At 37.1% G+C, this 17095-nt stretch overlaps 1 protein-coding gene across 1 annotated transcript in view; it reads left to right on the top strand.

The window, feature by feature from the left end:
• The window catches only part of LOC130871332 (vomeronasal type-2 receptor 116-like), a 66372-nt gene that overhangs the window by 21790 nt on the left and 27487 nt on the right, over positions 1-17095 (top strand). Inside the window, exons 4-5 of the mRNA XM_057764682.1 lie at positions 6022-6310; positions 6968-7774. Coding sequence (XP_057620665.1) covers positions 6022-6310; positions 6968-7774 — 1096 coding nt within the window. The remainder of the gene's footprint in view (positions 1-6021; positions 6311-6967; positions 7775-17095) is intronic.

Consider the following 17095-nt stretch of genomic DNA (forward strand, 5'->3'; position numbering starts at 1 on the left):
AAACAGTCCTAGGAAATTATCAGCTAAAGCTGAGAGAGAATTAGCTTTGGTGGGAAAGAAATTATAGAATACGTATGTGGATCATGTGAATCCAAAAGTTAACTGTATTCTGATCATGTTACCCTCAAAGAATTCCCCAAAAGGAATTTGAGTGCAGAGGGAAGATATTACCTTAGAATTGATCTTTTGTTTTTTACCACCTAAACAGAGTAAAAAAAAAAAATTAACTTGCCGGGCGGTGGTGGCGCACGCCTTTAATCCCAGCACTTGGGAGGCAGAGGTAGGCGGATCTCTGTGAGTTCGAGACCAGCCTGGTCTACAAGAGCTAGTTCCAGGACAGGCTCCAAAGCCACAGAGAAACCCTGTCTCGAAAAACCAAAAAAAAAAAAAAATTAACTTGTGTGGAAAAGTTCTCTGAATTTATTCTAGAAGGAAAATTGAGACTTTGTCAATTAGGGGAATTGACCCAGCAGAAATTACAGTACCTTTTGTCAGTGATGAAATTGACAAATTATGGGCAGAAAGTGAACACTGATAAAGAACATACAGCAATTTGGGGGAGAAATTAACAACAATTATTCCAAAAGCAAGAGTATTCAATTTATAAAGAAAGCTAGTTGGATCATTCCTAGCAGTGTGAGGGAAACACCAATATTAGGAACCCATACATTCTATACTGATGCAAATAAAACAGGGAAGGCAGGTTACAGATCAGAAAATTTAGCCCAATGGTGGTGGTGCACACCTTTTATTTCAGCACTTGGGCAGCAGAAGTAGATGGATCTCCTTGAGTCTGAGGCCAGCCTGGTCTGCAAGAGGTAGTTCCAGGATAGGCTCTAAAGCTACAGAGAAAACCTGTCTCAAAAAACAACAAAAAAATCAGAAAATTTAAATAGGGTGGATCAAAGACCTTATGATTCTTTCTAAAAGTCAGGAGTGTATGATATTCTCATGATACTAAGAGATTTTAAAGACCCTCTCACCATAGTTACCAATTCACAATATGCTGAGAGAGTTGTTTTGCAGATTGAAATCACTGAGTTTATACCAGATAATACAGAATTGACTTTATTAATCATTCAGTTACAAGATATAATCAGGAATAGGAATCATCCCAAATACAAAACACACATCCAATACTGTACAGGTTTGCCAGGTTCTTTAACAAAAGGAAATGAAGAAATAGATCAATTATTGAAAGGAAATATGCTGAAAGACTCAGAATTTCATAAAAAAAACATCATGTCAATAGTAAAGGTTTAAAAACACTTTTCCATCATATGCCAACAAGGCAAGGGAATTATAAGGAAATATCCTACTTGTTTTTTATACAACCAAATACCACTACCTGTAGAAAGTAAACCAAAGGATACTCAAAGGAATGAAATCTGGCAGATGGATGCATTCCATTTTGAATAATTGTGAAAATTAAAATATGTACACTACATTAGTGATACCTTGTCAGTATTTTAATGGGCAATTGCTCTGAGTTTAGAGAAGGCTGATTCAGGATTCACATATTTCTTAGAGATTATGGCCATAATGGATATACCTGTACAAATTAAGGTGAACAATGCTCCAGAATATATCTCTACAAAAATAAAACAATATTTTGCTTATAATAATATGAAGCACATTACAGATATACCACACAATCTGATACAGCAAGCGGTTATAGAAAGATCAAATTGGACTCTAAAGGATGTGTTAAATTAACCATAAGGGGTAATAAAGACCTCCAGAAATAGATTACACAATGCTTTATTAACTTTGAATTTTCTAAATGTTAATGAGAAAGGAACAACAGCAGAGAGACATTGGATAATAGAAAAACCTATGGAATTAAATCAGCCAGGATATTTTAAAGATGTGTTGACCTTAGAACGGAAACTGAGACATGGGGGTTGGTTTTGATTTTGTTTCTATAGGGGATGAAAATTTATGGTTACTATGGAAATTGATAACAATTCAAATTGAACAAGAGAGATCTCTTAATTAGAAGAGATGATAATTCATCAAACAGCATGGCCATTTAATCTAAACTAATCTACAAAACTAACATGTAATAAGGAGCGGCGGGCTGCGTTCCGCCTGGCTCCTAGCCACCTGGCTAGCTTATGCCCCGAAATAATTACACAGAAACTGTGTTATTTTAAATATTGCCTGGCCCATTAGTTTCAGCCTCTTATTGGCTAATTTTCACATCTCAATTAACCCATTTCTAATAATCTGTGTAACACCACAAGGTGGTTTACCAGGAAAGATCTTAACCTGTGTCTGTCTGGAATGGGAGAATCATGGCGACTGACTGAATCTGCTTCTTTCTCTCAGCATTCTGTTCTGTCTACTCCACCCACCTAAGGGCTAGCCTATCAAATGGGCCAAGGCAGTTTCTTTATTAACCAATGAAAGTAACTCCTCCATCATTTCCCCTTTCTCTGTTTAAACAAAAAAGAAAGGCTTTAACTTTAACATAGTAAAATCACATATATCAAAATAGTTATCAAGTAAGAATTACAGTTACAATAATTATATTTATTTTATCTTTTATCATAACTAAGAAAAACTATAACTATAGCTAACCATTCTTTAGCTCCATCAAAGACTCCAGAAGGATATAATATTACCTAAGTAAATGAGAAGTAAGTAACTTCCAAAAGTCTAGAATTGACAGAGACATCTCGCTGCCTGGACAGTCACCCAAAGTTCCTCTGTACCGTAGGGGCATCCATCTTTGGCCTATAGGCCCATAGTATCCAGCAAACATTTCCATGAAGCAGGAAATTTTAAAGGCAGTTTAGTCACTATCTGCTGTGTCCTGCAGAATGTCTCGGAATTCTTTGATGAGTCAGGAACTCCAAAAGGCCATCTCACCTTTAGGCAAGTTCAGCAATCCTCTCTCTGTGGGTTCTCTGTGTCCAGTTTATGCAACAGTCCAGGCAAGAGCAGTTTCTTGCCCAAATGGCTAACCAACTCCATAAGGAGCCTCTTCAATGCCCATCTTTCTCTTGAAGTAGATTGGTGCTGCCAGGAGCAGACATGTCTCATTGTCATGAAAATCCCTAAATTATTAAAACATTTTAAATGCCATATTTTGCAGTCTTTGAAAGATATGAAGAATGCCTATCTAACTGAAATATATCTCTATGTATCTAGAAAATCTAACTAACATGACTACAAGCTTGACTATTATTGATGATTATCTATTAACCTATATTTTTTAAATGAACTACACAATCATAATATCTTAATCAAGATCAGAAATATACATATAACAAGATTGACCTTAAATTAGTATCAGTAAACCAAGATTCTTATCAATACAAATTATATCTATATCATCTCCCCCTTTAAATGTAAAAGAACATTTATAAACAATATATGGGAGCATGGGCACAGTTTATTTTTTCTCTCCAAACTGCCTGGCTAGCTTATGCCCCGAAATAATTACACAGAAACTGTATTCTTTTAACACTGCCTAGCCCATTAGTTTCAGCCTCTTATTGGCTAATTCTCACATCTCAATTAACCCATTTCTAATAATCTGTGTAACACCACAAGGTGGTTTACCAGGAAAGATCTTAACCTGTGTCTGTCTGGAGTGGGAGAATCATGGTGACTGACTGAATCTGCTTCTTTCTCCCAGCATTCTGTTCTGTCTACTCCACCCACCTAAGGGCTGACCTATCAAATGGGCCAAGACAATTTCTTTATTAACCAATGAAAGTAACTTCTCCATCACTAACATATGTTTTTTATTTGATCAGATGTAACTTGCCAAAAGGGAATCTCTCCAAAGTTAGGGTTGGGATAGGGTTTTCTTTTATCTTTCCAGGAAAATAAAAACAATCATTTTGAGGAGTTTAAAGACCTTTGTACAAAAAGAAAATCCAAAGTAGAAGGGACTATTAGGAAAAATTACCAAGGAAAGGAATATTCTGACTTAATGAAATTTCTGAAGTCTCCAAAAGAAGGATGGGGTCCCAATCCACAATTCCACTAGGACTATTATAGCACCACTAAGCTGAAAAACACCACCTAAAGATTGACTTTGGACAACAAACTGCTCAGAATAATATCAAGGTGGTTAGAAGAGATGATCTAGCCTCACAGACTACTTTAGCTAGGACTGGAGACTAGCCCTGCTCTTTCCCTTACACAGAGACTGGATAACAAATGATACGGCTACCTCTCCCAGGACTTGACAATTAACCCAAATCTTTCCTTTCAGGATCCACTAAAGATCCCATCTCTCCCAGACAGTAGGAAGTAAATTTAAACACAACACCCATATTTCCAAGATGTAGGGTGGATGGATTTTGGTCTTCCATTGAGTTATGGATATTTGTCATTGTTTAGGCAGATTGGTTACAAGTTATTATCAGTTTATAATATCAGGAAAAAAGCTAAACAAAGGAGATTAGATTCAGGGTTCTTCTTTTGGAAAAAAGGGAGATACAGATATGGTAGGATAAAATGGTAGATTATTGAATCTACTCTGAAATGACTTAAATTGTCCCAGAAAATTATTTAGCTGTAACAAATATTTCTTCAATATTGATAAATACTCAAGAGAATTCATTTGACTATAATAAATGTGACAAAACTTTCTGTAGGGGTCCATCTGTCATAATCAGAATTTCAAATGAAAATTTGTGTTAATTCAAATTGGAAAATCATACCTACACCAGATGAGACTGAAAAGGCACAAATGGTAAAATCTGCCATTGTGCTTTAGACTTTACCCAACATCAAAGTATTAGACAGAAAATTTTTGTATGTGTAAATGTTCATATTTAGTTCTAGTCTTTTAGTGTAGATTAAACTAATTAGAAAGAGAGAGGGAGAAGGATGGAGGGAAAGAAGAGGGAGGGAGGAATGGAGGGGGGAGAGGGAGAGAGGGAAGAGGGGGGAGGGAGGGAGGAGGGAGGGAGGGAGGGAGGGAGGGAGGGAGGGAGGGAGGGAGGGAGGAAAGAAGGAAGGAAGGAAGAAAAGGTGGGAGGTAGAAAGGGAGGAACAGATGAAAAAGGGAAGAAGCCTACATGTGTTCTACCAAGCCTCTACTTACTTTTTTAGGTTAGACTGTAAAGCTTCCTATACTTTCATGTCCTCTTCCTTTGGATTACATATCCCTTTAATCCCCCTACTTTTCACCATACTTCCACAGTATTCCCTGCTTAAGACTTTCCATGCACATACCCCATACTCTGGCATATTGTTTATATTTTGCCTATAAATATTTTTTTAAATCAAATATTGGTATATATGGCAGCCATGAGAATGTGCTTCACAGACTCCAAATACAGGGACTGGTATTTGCAGAAGCCTAGTTCCTCTGCGTTGAAGTCTGAAATTTATTCTGAATTTTTTTCCTTAAGGACATGCTTCCACCTTCTTCTCTGACTTAGTCAATGACTGAATATTGTCTCTGGGCCTTCAGACAGATGCTAATGTCATTTATGAGATTTCACTTTCATGACCAGATAACATTACCTACCTAAAAATACATTATTAATATTTCAGTCCAAATAGATTTAAAAAAAATTTAAATGCTGATGTTATAAAGATGCAAACATCTAATCTCTAAAATTAATTTTTGCATGTAAAAATAATAGTCATGACTTGAATATTTCCCCTTGCTAATATTTTTTGCATTACTGTGATAAAATACCATTAAAAAGCTAAGGGAAATGACTTATTTTGGCTTGTACTTCCAGAAAGATAGGTGTTAGGTTCGGCATGACAACAGGAAGAGAAATCACAATGACAGGAGCTGGAATTTCGCTAGTTGCATTGTATTTTCACTCAGGAAACGAGAGACTGAACAGGAACTGAAGCCAAGGTATATAGCCCAAAGGCCTGTCTCCAGTGAACGACTTCTAGTAAGGCTCAAGCTTTTTAAAGTTCCTCAGCCTTCATCAATGTCATCAATTGAAGGCAGAATGTTCAGATGTGAATATATGGGAGATATTTGACATTCAAAAGACAGCACCCCTAAATATTCTTGTGTCTTCTGTTCAGGTTAAATATAAATAACTACCAGATTGTCCTGGCAATGGTTTTTGCCATTGAGGAGATCAACATGAACCCTTATCTTTTACCTAATGTGTCTCTGGGATATGATATCTATAATGTCCTGTATAATGAATATTCGACATTGGATAGATGCATCACGTGGCTATCAGGGAAGAAATATATAAGTAATTACAACTGCAGGAACGAAATGAAGTCTGTTGCTGTACTCTCAGGAGTATCATGGATAATATCTGCCCAGATAGGAACACTGCTGGGACTCTACAAATATCCACAGGTGAGAACGAGTGGAGTGGAGAGATGAAAAACACAAGTTCAGGGTCATCCCAAGGTGAAAAATGAACATGAAAGAAAATTATGATTATACATCTGACAAAGTTTATAATCCCAAAGAGTAAGTGTTCAGTGACTTGGTGACACATCCACATTTCCTGGGTCTAGGACAGAGAAAAGGGATAGGCAGGAGCAGACAGTGATTACCTGGAACTGTGAGTGATGAGGAATTTTCTAGAAAGCTCCCAGAAAGTAGGATACCAGTATGTTAATGGTATTATAGTATAGAGAGGTGACTTTTGGAGTAAAGTATTTGATTCACAACCATGAGAACCTGAGTGTGAATCTCTAGCACATGAAATCTGGCCATGACAGGACATATCTTTAAACTCAGTTCTGGTAAAGCAGAGTCCCTCATAGGAAAGCCAGGCTAGCCAAAGCAGTGAGCTGCAGGTTCACTTAGAGATCCATGTTCAAAAGAAAAAAAGGTAAAGTGAAGAATGACAAGGTAGTTCCAATATTAGCCTTTTACCTCGTGTGTACATGTATACAGATATGATGATCAAATTCTTTTTATCACTCTAGCTGATTCTAAAAGCCTGTCATGATTGGGCGCACGCTTTCCTCCTCTTAATTCTGCTTCTACTTCTTTTCACTTTAGCTGACCATTGGGTCTTTTGATCCTAACCTGAATAATCATGATCAGTTTCCCAATCTCTATCAAATGGCCCCCAAGGACACATCTCTGGCCAGTGGCATTGTCTTACTGTTGAATTATTTCCACTGGAATTGGGTGGGGATGATTGTATCTGAAGGACAAAAAGGTGTTCAGATAATCTCAGACCTGAGGGCAGAAATGGACAGAAACAGAATATGTATAGATTTTGTGGAGAGGATCCCAGTCAGTAAAGTATCCTTTTTGGCACAGAAACAATTGAATCCTACACGGGTTCTGAAATCATCAGCGAATGTGATCATCACCTATGGGGACAGTGACTTTCTGAGAGGCTTCCTGTCTTATTTAAAGCAGACTTTAGTTACGGGGAAAGTTTGGATCATGAACTCAGAATGGAATGATATCAACCATTCAAAGCATTTTATTTTGCAGTCATTGCATGGGAGCCTCATTTTCTCACATCACCACAAAGAACTCTCTGGTTTCAGAAATTTTACCCAAACACTTCACCCTTCCAAATACCCAGAAGATTTTTACCTTAAATGGTTCTGGTTCTACTTTTTTAACTGCTCATTTGCTGATGATGACTGTACAACAGTTGAGAACTGTGTGCCTAATGTTTCCTTGCATGACTCACCTAACAACCATTTTGATACGGTCATGACCGAGTATGCTTACAATACATACAATGCTGTGTATGCTGTGGCCCATGGCCTTCATGAGATGCTTCTTCATCAAGTAGAAGTAAAACCATTAAGAAGGGCAGAAGAATTGATATTTTCAGCCTGGCAGGTAATGTGTTTCCCATTGGATTGCTCATAACATAAGCAATGTGATTTTTCTAAACGTATTAATTAGGAGGCCACACTATTTATCTTAGAATCTCTAAGAATACAAAATAAACTACTAGAAACACTGACAAAGGGGTAAGTCAAGATTTATACAGAAATAATTAAAAGGAAGGAAGAAAATGTGTTCTAAATGCACATCAATATTTTATGTTGCCAGATCAAAGATTTCTATATAAAAATACAGAATATGTCTAATTTTGTGAGTCCCATGGGATTCGGTGGAGGCTGTGGACATTTGCTGAGAGGCCAGAGCTGAGTGTGGAGGGTGGAGTGCCTGGGCATATGGAAGGAATCACAAAATGTGGAGAATGGAATCTGCAGAGAAAAGCTGGAGGAAGGAACCTTCTGAGAGTATTAATCTTAAGTATGTGGAGTCCCATCCATGGAGAAGAGGCTTTAAAAGAAAGGGAAAGGACTGAGTTGACTAAAGAAGGGATACTTCACAGAACTACCACAACATGCAGCAAAGCCTGTTCAGACAGACTGGACAGTGGAGATGAATGAGGGTAGTAGAGTTCCCAGGCATGTTATTTCACAACATGCAATAAAGTCCACAGGGTAAGGTGCTTTATAAATAGAAGTTTTTATTTCTCACTCCATCCTGCAGCCACTTTTAAGTAATCACTCAAAGGCTTGTATTATTTATAAATTTTTTGGCCTATAGGTCAGGCTTATTACAACCAGCTCTTACATTTAAATGAACACATTTATTTTTTATTTTTATTGAGCTATATATTTTATTCATTCCTCTCCCCTGTCCCCTTCTACTTTCTCATATTATTCACATACTCCCAGTTTACTTAGGAGATCTTTTCCTTTTCAACTCCCCCACGTAGATTAGATCCACGTATGTCTCTCTTAGGGTCCTGTTTGTTGTCTAGTTTCTCTGGGCTTGTGAATTGTATACTGGATTTTCTTTGTTTTATGTCTAAAAGCCACTTATGAGTGAGTACATATTATATTTATCTTTCTGGGTCTGCGTTACCACACTCAATATGATGTTTTCTAGAGCCATGCATTGCCTACAAATCTCAAGATATCTACAGCTGTGTGGTACTCTGTTGTGTAAATGTACCACATTTTCTCTATCCATTATTTGGTCAATGGGCATTTAGGTTGTTTCCAGGTTCTGGCTATTACAAATAACATTGCTATGAACATTGTCAAGTACATGTCCTTGTGGCGTGATTAAGCATCCTTTGGGCATATACCCAAAAGTGGTATTTCTGGACCTTAAGGTAGGTTATTTCCTAATTTTCTGAGAAATTGCCATACTGATATCCAAAGTGGCTGTATCAGTTTGCTCTCCCACCAGCAATGGAAGAATATTCCCTTTACCCCACATCCTCTCCAGCATAAGCTGTCATCAATGTTTTTGATCTTGGTCATTCTTACAAGTATAAGATGGAATATCAGAGTTATCATGATTAGCAATTCTCTGATGGGTAAGGTGTTATAGGAGTCCACTTATTCATTTCCAGCCACCAAGACTCCCAAAATAATCATACAGAAACTATATTATTTGCAATACTATTGGCCAATAGCTTAAGTGTATTTCTGGCTAACACATATCTTAAATTAACCCATCTCCATGAATCTGTGTATCGCCATGGTGTTGTGGCTTACCGGATAAAGTTCCATTGTCTGTCTCTGTCAGGGCTACATGGTATCTCCTAATTCAACTTCTTTCTCCCAGCCTTCAACACAGTTTTCTCTGCCTAGTTCTACTCTGCCCTATCAACAGGCCAAGGAAGTTTCTTTATTCATTAACTAATGGTATTCACAGCATACAGAGGTGAATCCCACATCACTAAGGATGTAAAGCATTTCTTAAAGCATCTTTCAAACATGCTATAATTGTCTGTTGAGAGTTCTCTGTTTATGTCTGTACCCTATTTTTATTGGATTATTTGAAATTAGCCCATTTCTACTAATCTATGTATTGTCATGTGGCCATGACTTTTATTGATCTGCTGGCATATTGTTTCTTAGGCAGTTCCTCATGCCTCTCTTGATTCTACCCTTCTCCTCTCTATATCTTTGTTAAGCTTTCCTGCTTAGCTGTATTCTGCCTTGTTATAGGCCAGGTAAACTTCTTTTTTAACCAATGGGAATAAAACATGTTCACAGCATACAGAAGGGTTATTCCACAGCAGTGCTCAGACACAGGCAGCTAACATGATTTCAACAGAATCAATAAGTTAAGAAATGGGAATAAAAAGGATACAAATAAGAAAATGAGAAGTCAAAACATCCTCCCTTGTAGATGATAATATTCTATACATAAGAGACCCCTAAAGATTCTATCAAAAACTCTCAGACCTGATAAACACTTTCAGCAAATTGTCCAGATACAAAATTAACACAAAAATCATCAATATTCATATATACCAATGTTTAAGATATCAATCAAATTGAGGAAATAATCTCATTGACAATATTCACAAAGAAATTAAATATTTGACCAAGGAAATTAAATTAAATTAAAAACCTCACCAAGGAAATGAACCATCTCTACCATAAAAACTCTAAGACACCCGAGAAAATAATTGAGGAACACACCAGAAAATTGAAAGACCTCTATTGTTAATAGATTGTATGAATTGATATTGTATAATGATCAACCTACACAAAACAAATGACATTAAATGCAATTTTAATCAAAATTACAATACCATCATAAAATGTCAACATGCATAATGACAATATCAGTTGATCTGTCAGCCTGCACAGTGGAAATTCACAAAGTCCCACCCCTAGGTAAAGACCTTCAGACAATCAATGCCTGCTGGGAGAAGAAGTTTTCCCCAGAGATGTGCACTCTGATGGGTTTTCCAATTCTAAGTGATCGGCACTAAACACATGTACATACAAACATCACTAAATGGACTCAGTAACTTATACGTGTGTGTGTGTGTGTGTGCATGCACACAGGCATTTATGTGTGCATAGGTCATAAAATTAAGAGGAATGTGTGGGCCATAGGATGAGTTGAGTTGGAAATGGGGGAGTAGAAATTAGGGAATGCGGTTTTAAAATGCAGTTTAAGTTAGTTTAGTTTAGTGAGGTTTGAAATTCTCTAGAAAATAATTTTTAAACTGTATGTTCTCATAGTTATATAAAATTCTTAAAATTAATATGAAAATACAAGGGTACTCAAAGCAATCCTAAACAAAATGAATAGTACTAGAGGTATTATCATAACTATACAAAACTTATATACTAAGGAGTCATGAGTCATAACATATTATAGAGCTATATGTGGGTATAAAATAAATAACATGGTACTGCCATAAAAACAGATGGATGATCAATGGAATAGAATAGAATAGAATAGAATAGAATAGAATAGAATAGAATAGAATAGAATAGAATAGAATAATAAAGAAGTTAGATACAAATCCAAACAATTGCAGCAAGCTTATTTTTTAAATAAACCTGTCAAATACATACATGGAAGAAAAGACAGTATTTTCAACAAATGGTTCTGTGTTAAAACTGGATTTTAATATATAGAGAATAAAATTACATCCTTATCACTGACCTTGAACAATATTAAATTCAAGTTTATCCAAGGTGCTCAACATAAGCTGTGACACCCTGTGTTGGCGAGAGGAAAATGTTTCAGCTTATGTTCACATGTAAGCATAGGAATTGACTCTGTCAGCTCAGGAAATAAGACAACAAAACAAATGGCTTCTTTTGAAAGTAAAATTTTCTGTACAACAAAGCAAACTGTCAAGTAAAGAGGCAACCACAGAAAGGGAGAAAATATTCTCCAGTTGCACATCAAATTAACAACTGATGTGGCATTGAACTGAACAGAGAATTCTCAACAGAAGAAGTTCAAATGGCCAAAAGACACTTAAGGTCATGTTCAACCTCCTTAGCGATTAGGGAAATGCAAATCAAAACAACTTTGAGATATCATCTTACACCTGTCAGAATGGCTAAAATCAAAAACACCAATGATAGCCTTTGCTGGAGAGGATGTGGAGTAAGGGGTACCCTCATCCATTGCTGTTGGGAATACAAACTTGTGCAACCACTTTGGAAATCAGTGTGGTGGTTTCTCAGGAAATTCAAGATCAACCTACCTCAGGATCCAGCAATACCACTCTTGGGAATATACCCAAGAGATGCCCTATCATACTACAAAAGCATTTGTTCAACTATGTTCATAGCAGCATTATTTGTAAGAGCTGGAACCTGGAAACAACCTAGATGCCCTTCAATGGAAGAATGGATGAAGAAAGTGTGGAATATATACATATTAGAGTACTACTCAGCAGTAAAAACCAATGACATCTTGAAGTTTGCATGCAAATGGATGGAAATAGAAAACACTATCCTGAGTGAGGTAAGCCAGACCCAAAAAGATGAGCATGAGATGTACTCACTCCTAAGTGGTTTCTAGCCATAAATAAAGGACATTGAGCCTATAATTCCTGATCTTAGAAAAGCTAAATAAGAAGGTGAACCCAAAGAAAAACATATAGTTATCCTCCTGGATATTGGAAGTAGATAAGATTGCCAGGCAAATATTGGGAACTTGGGGGTGGGTATGGGATAGGGGTAAAGGGAGATGGGGAGAGAAAAGTGAGAAGGGGAGGATGGGGAGAGCTTGGGGGAATGGCATGGTTGGGATGGAGGAAGGGTGGATATGGGAGCAGGGAAGTATATATCTTAATTAAGGGAGCCATTTTAGGGTTGGCAAGAGACTTGACTCTAGAGGGGTTCCCGGGTGTCCATGGAGATGTCCTCAGCTAGTTTCTTGGGAAGCTGAGGAGAGGGAGCCTGAAATGGCCCTATCCTATAGCCCTACTGATAAATACCTTGCATATTACCATAGAACCTTCATCTGGCGATAGATGGAGATAGAGACAGAGACCCACATTGGAGCACTGGACTGAGCTCCCAAGGTCCAGATGAGGAGCAGTAGGAGGGAGAACATGAACAAGGAAGTCAGGACCACGAGGAGTGCGCCCACCCACTGAGACGGTGGGACTGATCTAATTGGAGCTCACCAAGGCCGGTTGGACTGGGACTGAAAAAGCGTGGGATCAAACCTGACTCTCTGAACGTGGCTGACAATGAGGGCTGACTGAGAATCCAAGGACAGTGGCACTGGGTTTTGATCCTACTGCATGTACTGGCTTTATGGGAGCCAAATCTGTTTGGATGCACACCTTCCTAGACCTGGATGGAGGGGGGAGGACCTTGAACTTCCCACAGGGCAGGGAACCCTGACTACTCTTTGGACTGGACAGGAAGGGGAAGGGAGATTGGGGGGGGGGAATGGGAGGTGGGGAGGAGGCAGAAATTTTTAATTAAAAAAAACGTTCCTGATTCTGGATGTCTCAGCTGTTCTTCACTAGACACTTGAATCTCAGAGAATTAGACAGTAAGCCCACTGAAGGAATGGATTTGCTAGCAAGGAAAGGGAAGCAGGCAAAGAACAAAAGCTTCCTTCTTCCATATTCTTTATAGCCTACAGCAAAAGACATGGTTCAGATTATGTCTGAATAGATATCTGGATAAAAGGCATGTCTTCCTTCTGCAAATATCCACATTAGAAGTGGATCTTTCTACTTCAAATTAAGCAAAAATTTCTCACAAGTGTGCTCTGTATTTTTATGTAGTTGATTATAGATATAGTCAAATTGACAACCAAGAATAGTCATCACAAGTTCACCTCTCATCACCTAGAAACACAATTATATCTTTTTATGTCATGTTTAATTTCCAGATGAAAACAATAACCGATCATAGTAACATTTAAGCATGACATAACTATCCCATATACAATTACAAATGCACTATATAGTTAATAAGGTCATAATTATGCCTAAGAAGGTAATACTATCTTTCATATAATCACAAATACACTATAAATTTAGAATAGGTGGAAATGCTCCTTTAGGGACATTCTTTAAAGGTATCTCAAACTTAAATATTATAACCATTGATATTCTCTTAATTGATATACTACATGATACAGAAATTGAGAAAACAAAAATATTTGTACAAATGCATTCTTAACAAAGTATAACAGAACACTCATGTCAATTATTTAAGAGGTTGCACATATAATGGTCCCTAAAGAGAATGGTACTATTAGGAGGTGTGGCTTTGTTGGAGTAGGTGTGACCTTGTTTGAGAAAGTGTGTAACTGAATGGCTTGTCTTTGATGTCTCCCTTGCTCAAGCTTCACTACTGTGACACACAGTCCACCTCCTGTTGCCTTGTGATCATGATGTAGCCAGAACCACATCTGCTTGCATAAATATTCCCTGCCATGATGATAATGGGCTAAACCTATGAAACTGTAAGCCTCCACCTCAATTAAATGTTTTCCTTTATATGAGTTATCATGGTCATAATATCTCTTCAAAGCAATTGAATTTCTAACTATTACAGAAGTTGGTACCAGGGACTGGGGTATTGCTGTGATACACCTGACCATGTGTTTGTTTTTGTTCGGAGGATTTTGGACATCGGTATATTGAGTTAGAAATGCAGTTGTTTTGAACACTGCTTAATGGATCATCCAAGTAGGAGCATGGAAAACAGTGATGCTAAGAGCTATTTGAACTGTAGATGGTTAGTTCAAGATGTTTCAGTGGAGAAGAATTTTAGTATGTGGCCTAGAGATTGCATTTGTGATATTTTGGTGAAGAATGTGGCTGCTTTTCGCCCCTGTCAGAAGAGTCTGCCTGAGGCTAAAGTGAAAAGTTGTGGACTAATATCTAGGTCTTTGATTTGATTCCATTGGTCAACATCTTTGCTTTTGTGCCAATACCAAGCTGTTTTCATTACTGTAGCTCTGTAATAGAGTTTGAAGTTAGGGATGGTAATGCCTCCGGAAGTCCTTTTATTGTATAGCATTGTTTTGGCTATCCTGGTTTTTTTGTTTTTCCATATAAAGTTGATTATTTTTCTCTCAAGGTCTGTGAAGTGGGATTTTGATGGGGATTGCATTGAATCTATAGATTGCTTTTGGTAGAATTGCCATTTTTACTATGTTGATCCTCCCAATCTAAGAGCATGGGAGATCCTTCCATTTTCTGGTATCCTCTTCAATTTCTTTCTTAAGAGACTTAAAGTTCTTGTGAAATAGATCTTTCACTTCCTTGGTTAGAGTTACCGCAAGATACTTTATGCTATTTGTGGCTATTGTGAAAGGTGATGTTTCTCTGATTTCCCTCTCTGCTCCATTGTTCTTTGTGTATAGGAGGGGACTGATTTTTTTTTGGAGTTGATCTTGTATCCTGCTACATTACTAAAGATGTTTATAAGCTGTAGGAGTTCTTTGGTAGAGTTTTTGGGGTCACTTATGTACACTATCGTATCATCTGCAAATAATGAAAGTTTGACTTCTTCCTTTCCAATTTGAATCCCCTTGATCCCCTTATGTTGTCTTATTGCTATTGCTAGAACTTCAAGCACTATATTAAAGAGGTATGGAGAGAGTGGACAGCCTTGTCTTGTTCCTGATTTTAGTGGAATGGCTTTGAGTTTTTCTCCATTTAATTTGATGTTAGCTGTTGACTTGTTGTATATTGCTTTTATTATATTTAGGAATGAACCTTTTATCCCTAAGCTCTCCAAGACCTTTATCATACAGGGTGTTGAATTTTGTCAAATGCTTTTTCAGTATCTAATGAAATGATCATATTTTTTTTCTTTCCATTTATTTATATGATGGATTACATTGATAGATTTTCGTATGTTGAACCAGCCCTGCCTCTCTAGGATGAAGCCTACTTGATCATAATGTATAATATTTTTTATGTGTTCTTGGAATCGGTTTGCCAGTATTTTATTGAGAATTTTTGCATCTACATTCATGAGTGAGATTGGTCTGTAATTCTCTTGGTTGAGTCTTTGTGTGGTTTTGGTATCAGGGTAACTGTAGCTTCATAAAAGGTGTTTGGCAGTGACTCTTCTGTTTCTATTATATGAAACACATTAAGGAGTATAGGTATTAGCTTTTCTTGGAAGTTCTGGTAGAATTCTGCATTGAAACCATCTGGTCCTGGGCTTTCTTTGGTAGGGAGGTTTTTGATGACAGCTTCTAATTCCTTGTGATCTACAGGTCTATTTAAATTGTTCACCTAGTCTTGATTTAATTTTGGTATATGGTACTTAATTTTAAAAAAAAGTCAGTTTCTTTCACATTTTCCAATTTTGTGGCATACAGGCTTTTTTTTAAGTTATTTATATCTATTTTATCTTTTAGCATAAAATGGAAAACTATAACAGGCTTTTGTAGTAACATCTAATGATTCCTTGAATTTCCTCTATGTCTGTGGTTAGTTCCCCTTTTTCATTTCTGATCTTGTTCATTTGCGTGTTCTCTCTCTGCTGTTTGATTGGTTTGGATAGGGGTTTGTCAATCTTGTTGATTTTCTCCAAGAACCAGCCTTTTGTTTCATTGATTCTTTGGATTGTTTTCTGTGTTTCTAAACTGAATGCTGGGAGAGAGGAGGTGGAGTGAGGAGAAGCTATGGAGCCAACCCTGGAAACAGACATGCTGGGGCCTTGCCCATAGGCCATGAGTCTCATGATTAAAATATAAAATAATGGAAATGTGTTAAATTAAGATATAAAAGACAATTGTTCCTGGTATGTATAAAAGTGTCCTTCTCCTTATCTTCTGATTGATTTTAGTTTGATAACTATTTTGTTAGATATTTGGATAGCTACACCCACTTACTTCTTAGGTCCATTTGATTGGAAAACTTTTTCCCACCCCTTTATTCTGAAGTAATATCTGTCTTTGAGCCTGAGGTGTATTTCTTGTATATAGCAAAAGGTTGGATCCTGTTTTTGTATCCATTCTCTTAGCCTGTTTTTTTTTTAAAAAAAAAAAAAAAGTAGGTGAATTGAGTCCATTGATATTAAGTGATATTAATGACCAGCAGTTGTTAATTTTGGTTATTTTTTCGGTAGTAGTGTTTGTGTGTATCCATTCTTTCAGTTATTCTGGTAGGAGGTTATCAGTTGCCTGTGTTTTTGTGAGTGCAGTTATCCTTCCTGGGTTGGGGTTCTCCTTTTAGTACTTTCTGTAGGGCTGGGTTTGTGGATACATATTGTTTAAATATGTTTTTCTTATGGAATATCTTGTTTTTTCCATCAATGGTGATTGAAAGATTTTCTGGGTATAGTAGTCTGGGCTTACATCCATGGTCTCTTTGTGTCTGCAGAACTTCTATCCAGGACTTCCTGGATTTCATGGTTTCTATTGAGAAGTGGAGTA

The sequence above is a fragment of the Chionomys nivalis genome, chromosome 3 (genome assembly GCF_950005125.1).
Source record: "Chionomys nivalis chromosome 3, mChiNiv1.1, whole genome shotgun sequence".
NCBI classification, from domain to species: domain Eukaryota; kingdom Metazoa; phylum Chordata; class Mammalia; order Rodentia; family Cricetidae; genus Chionomys; species Chionomys nivalis.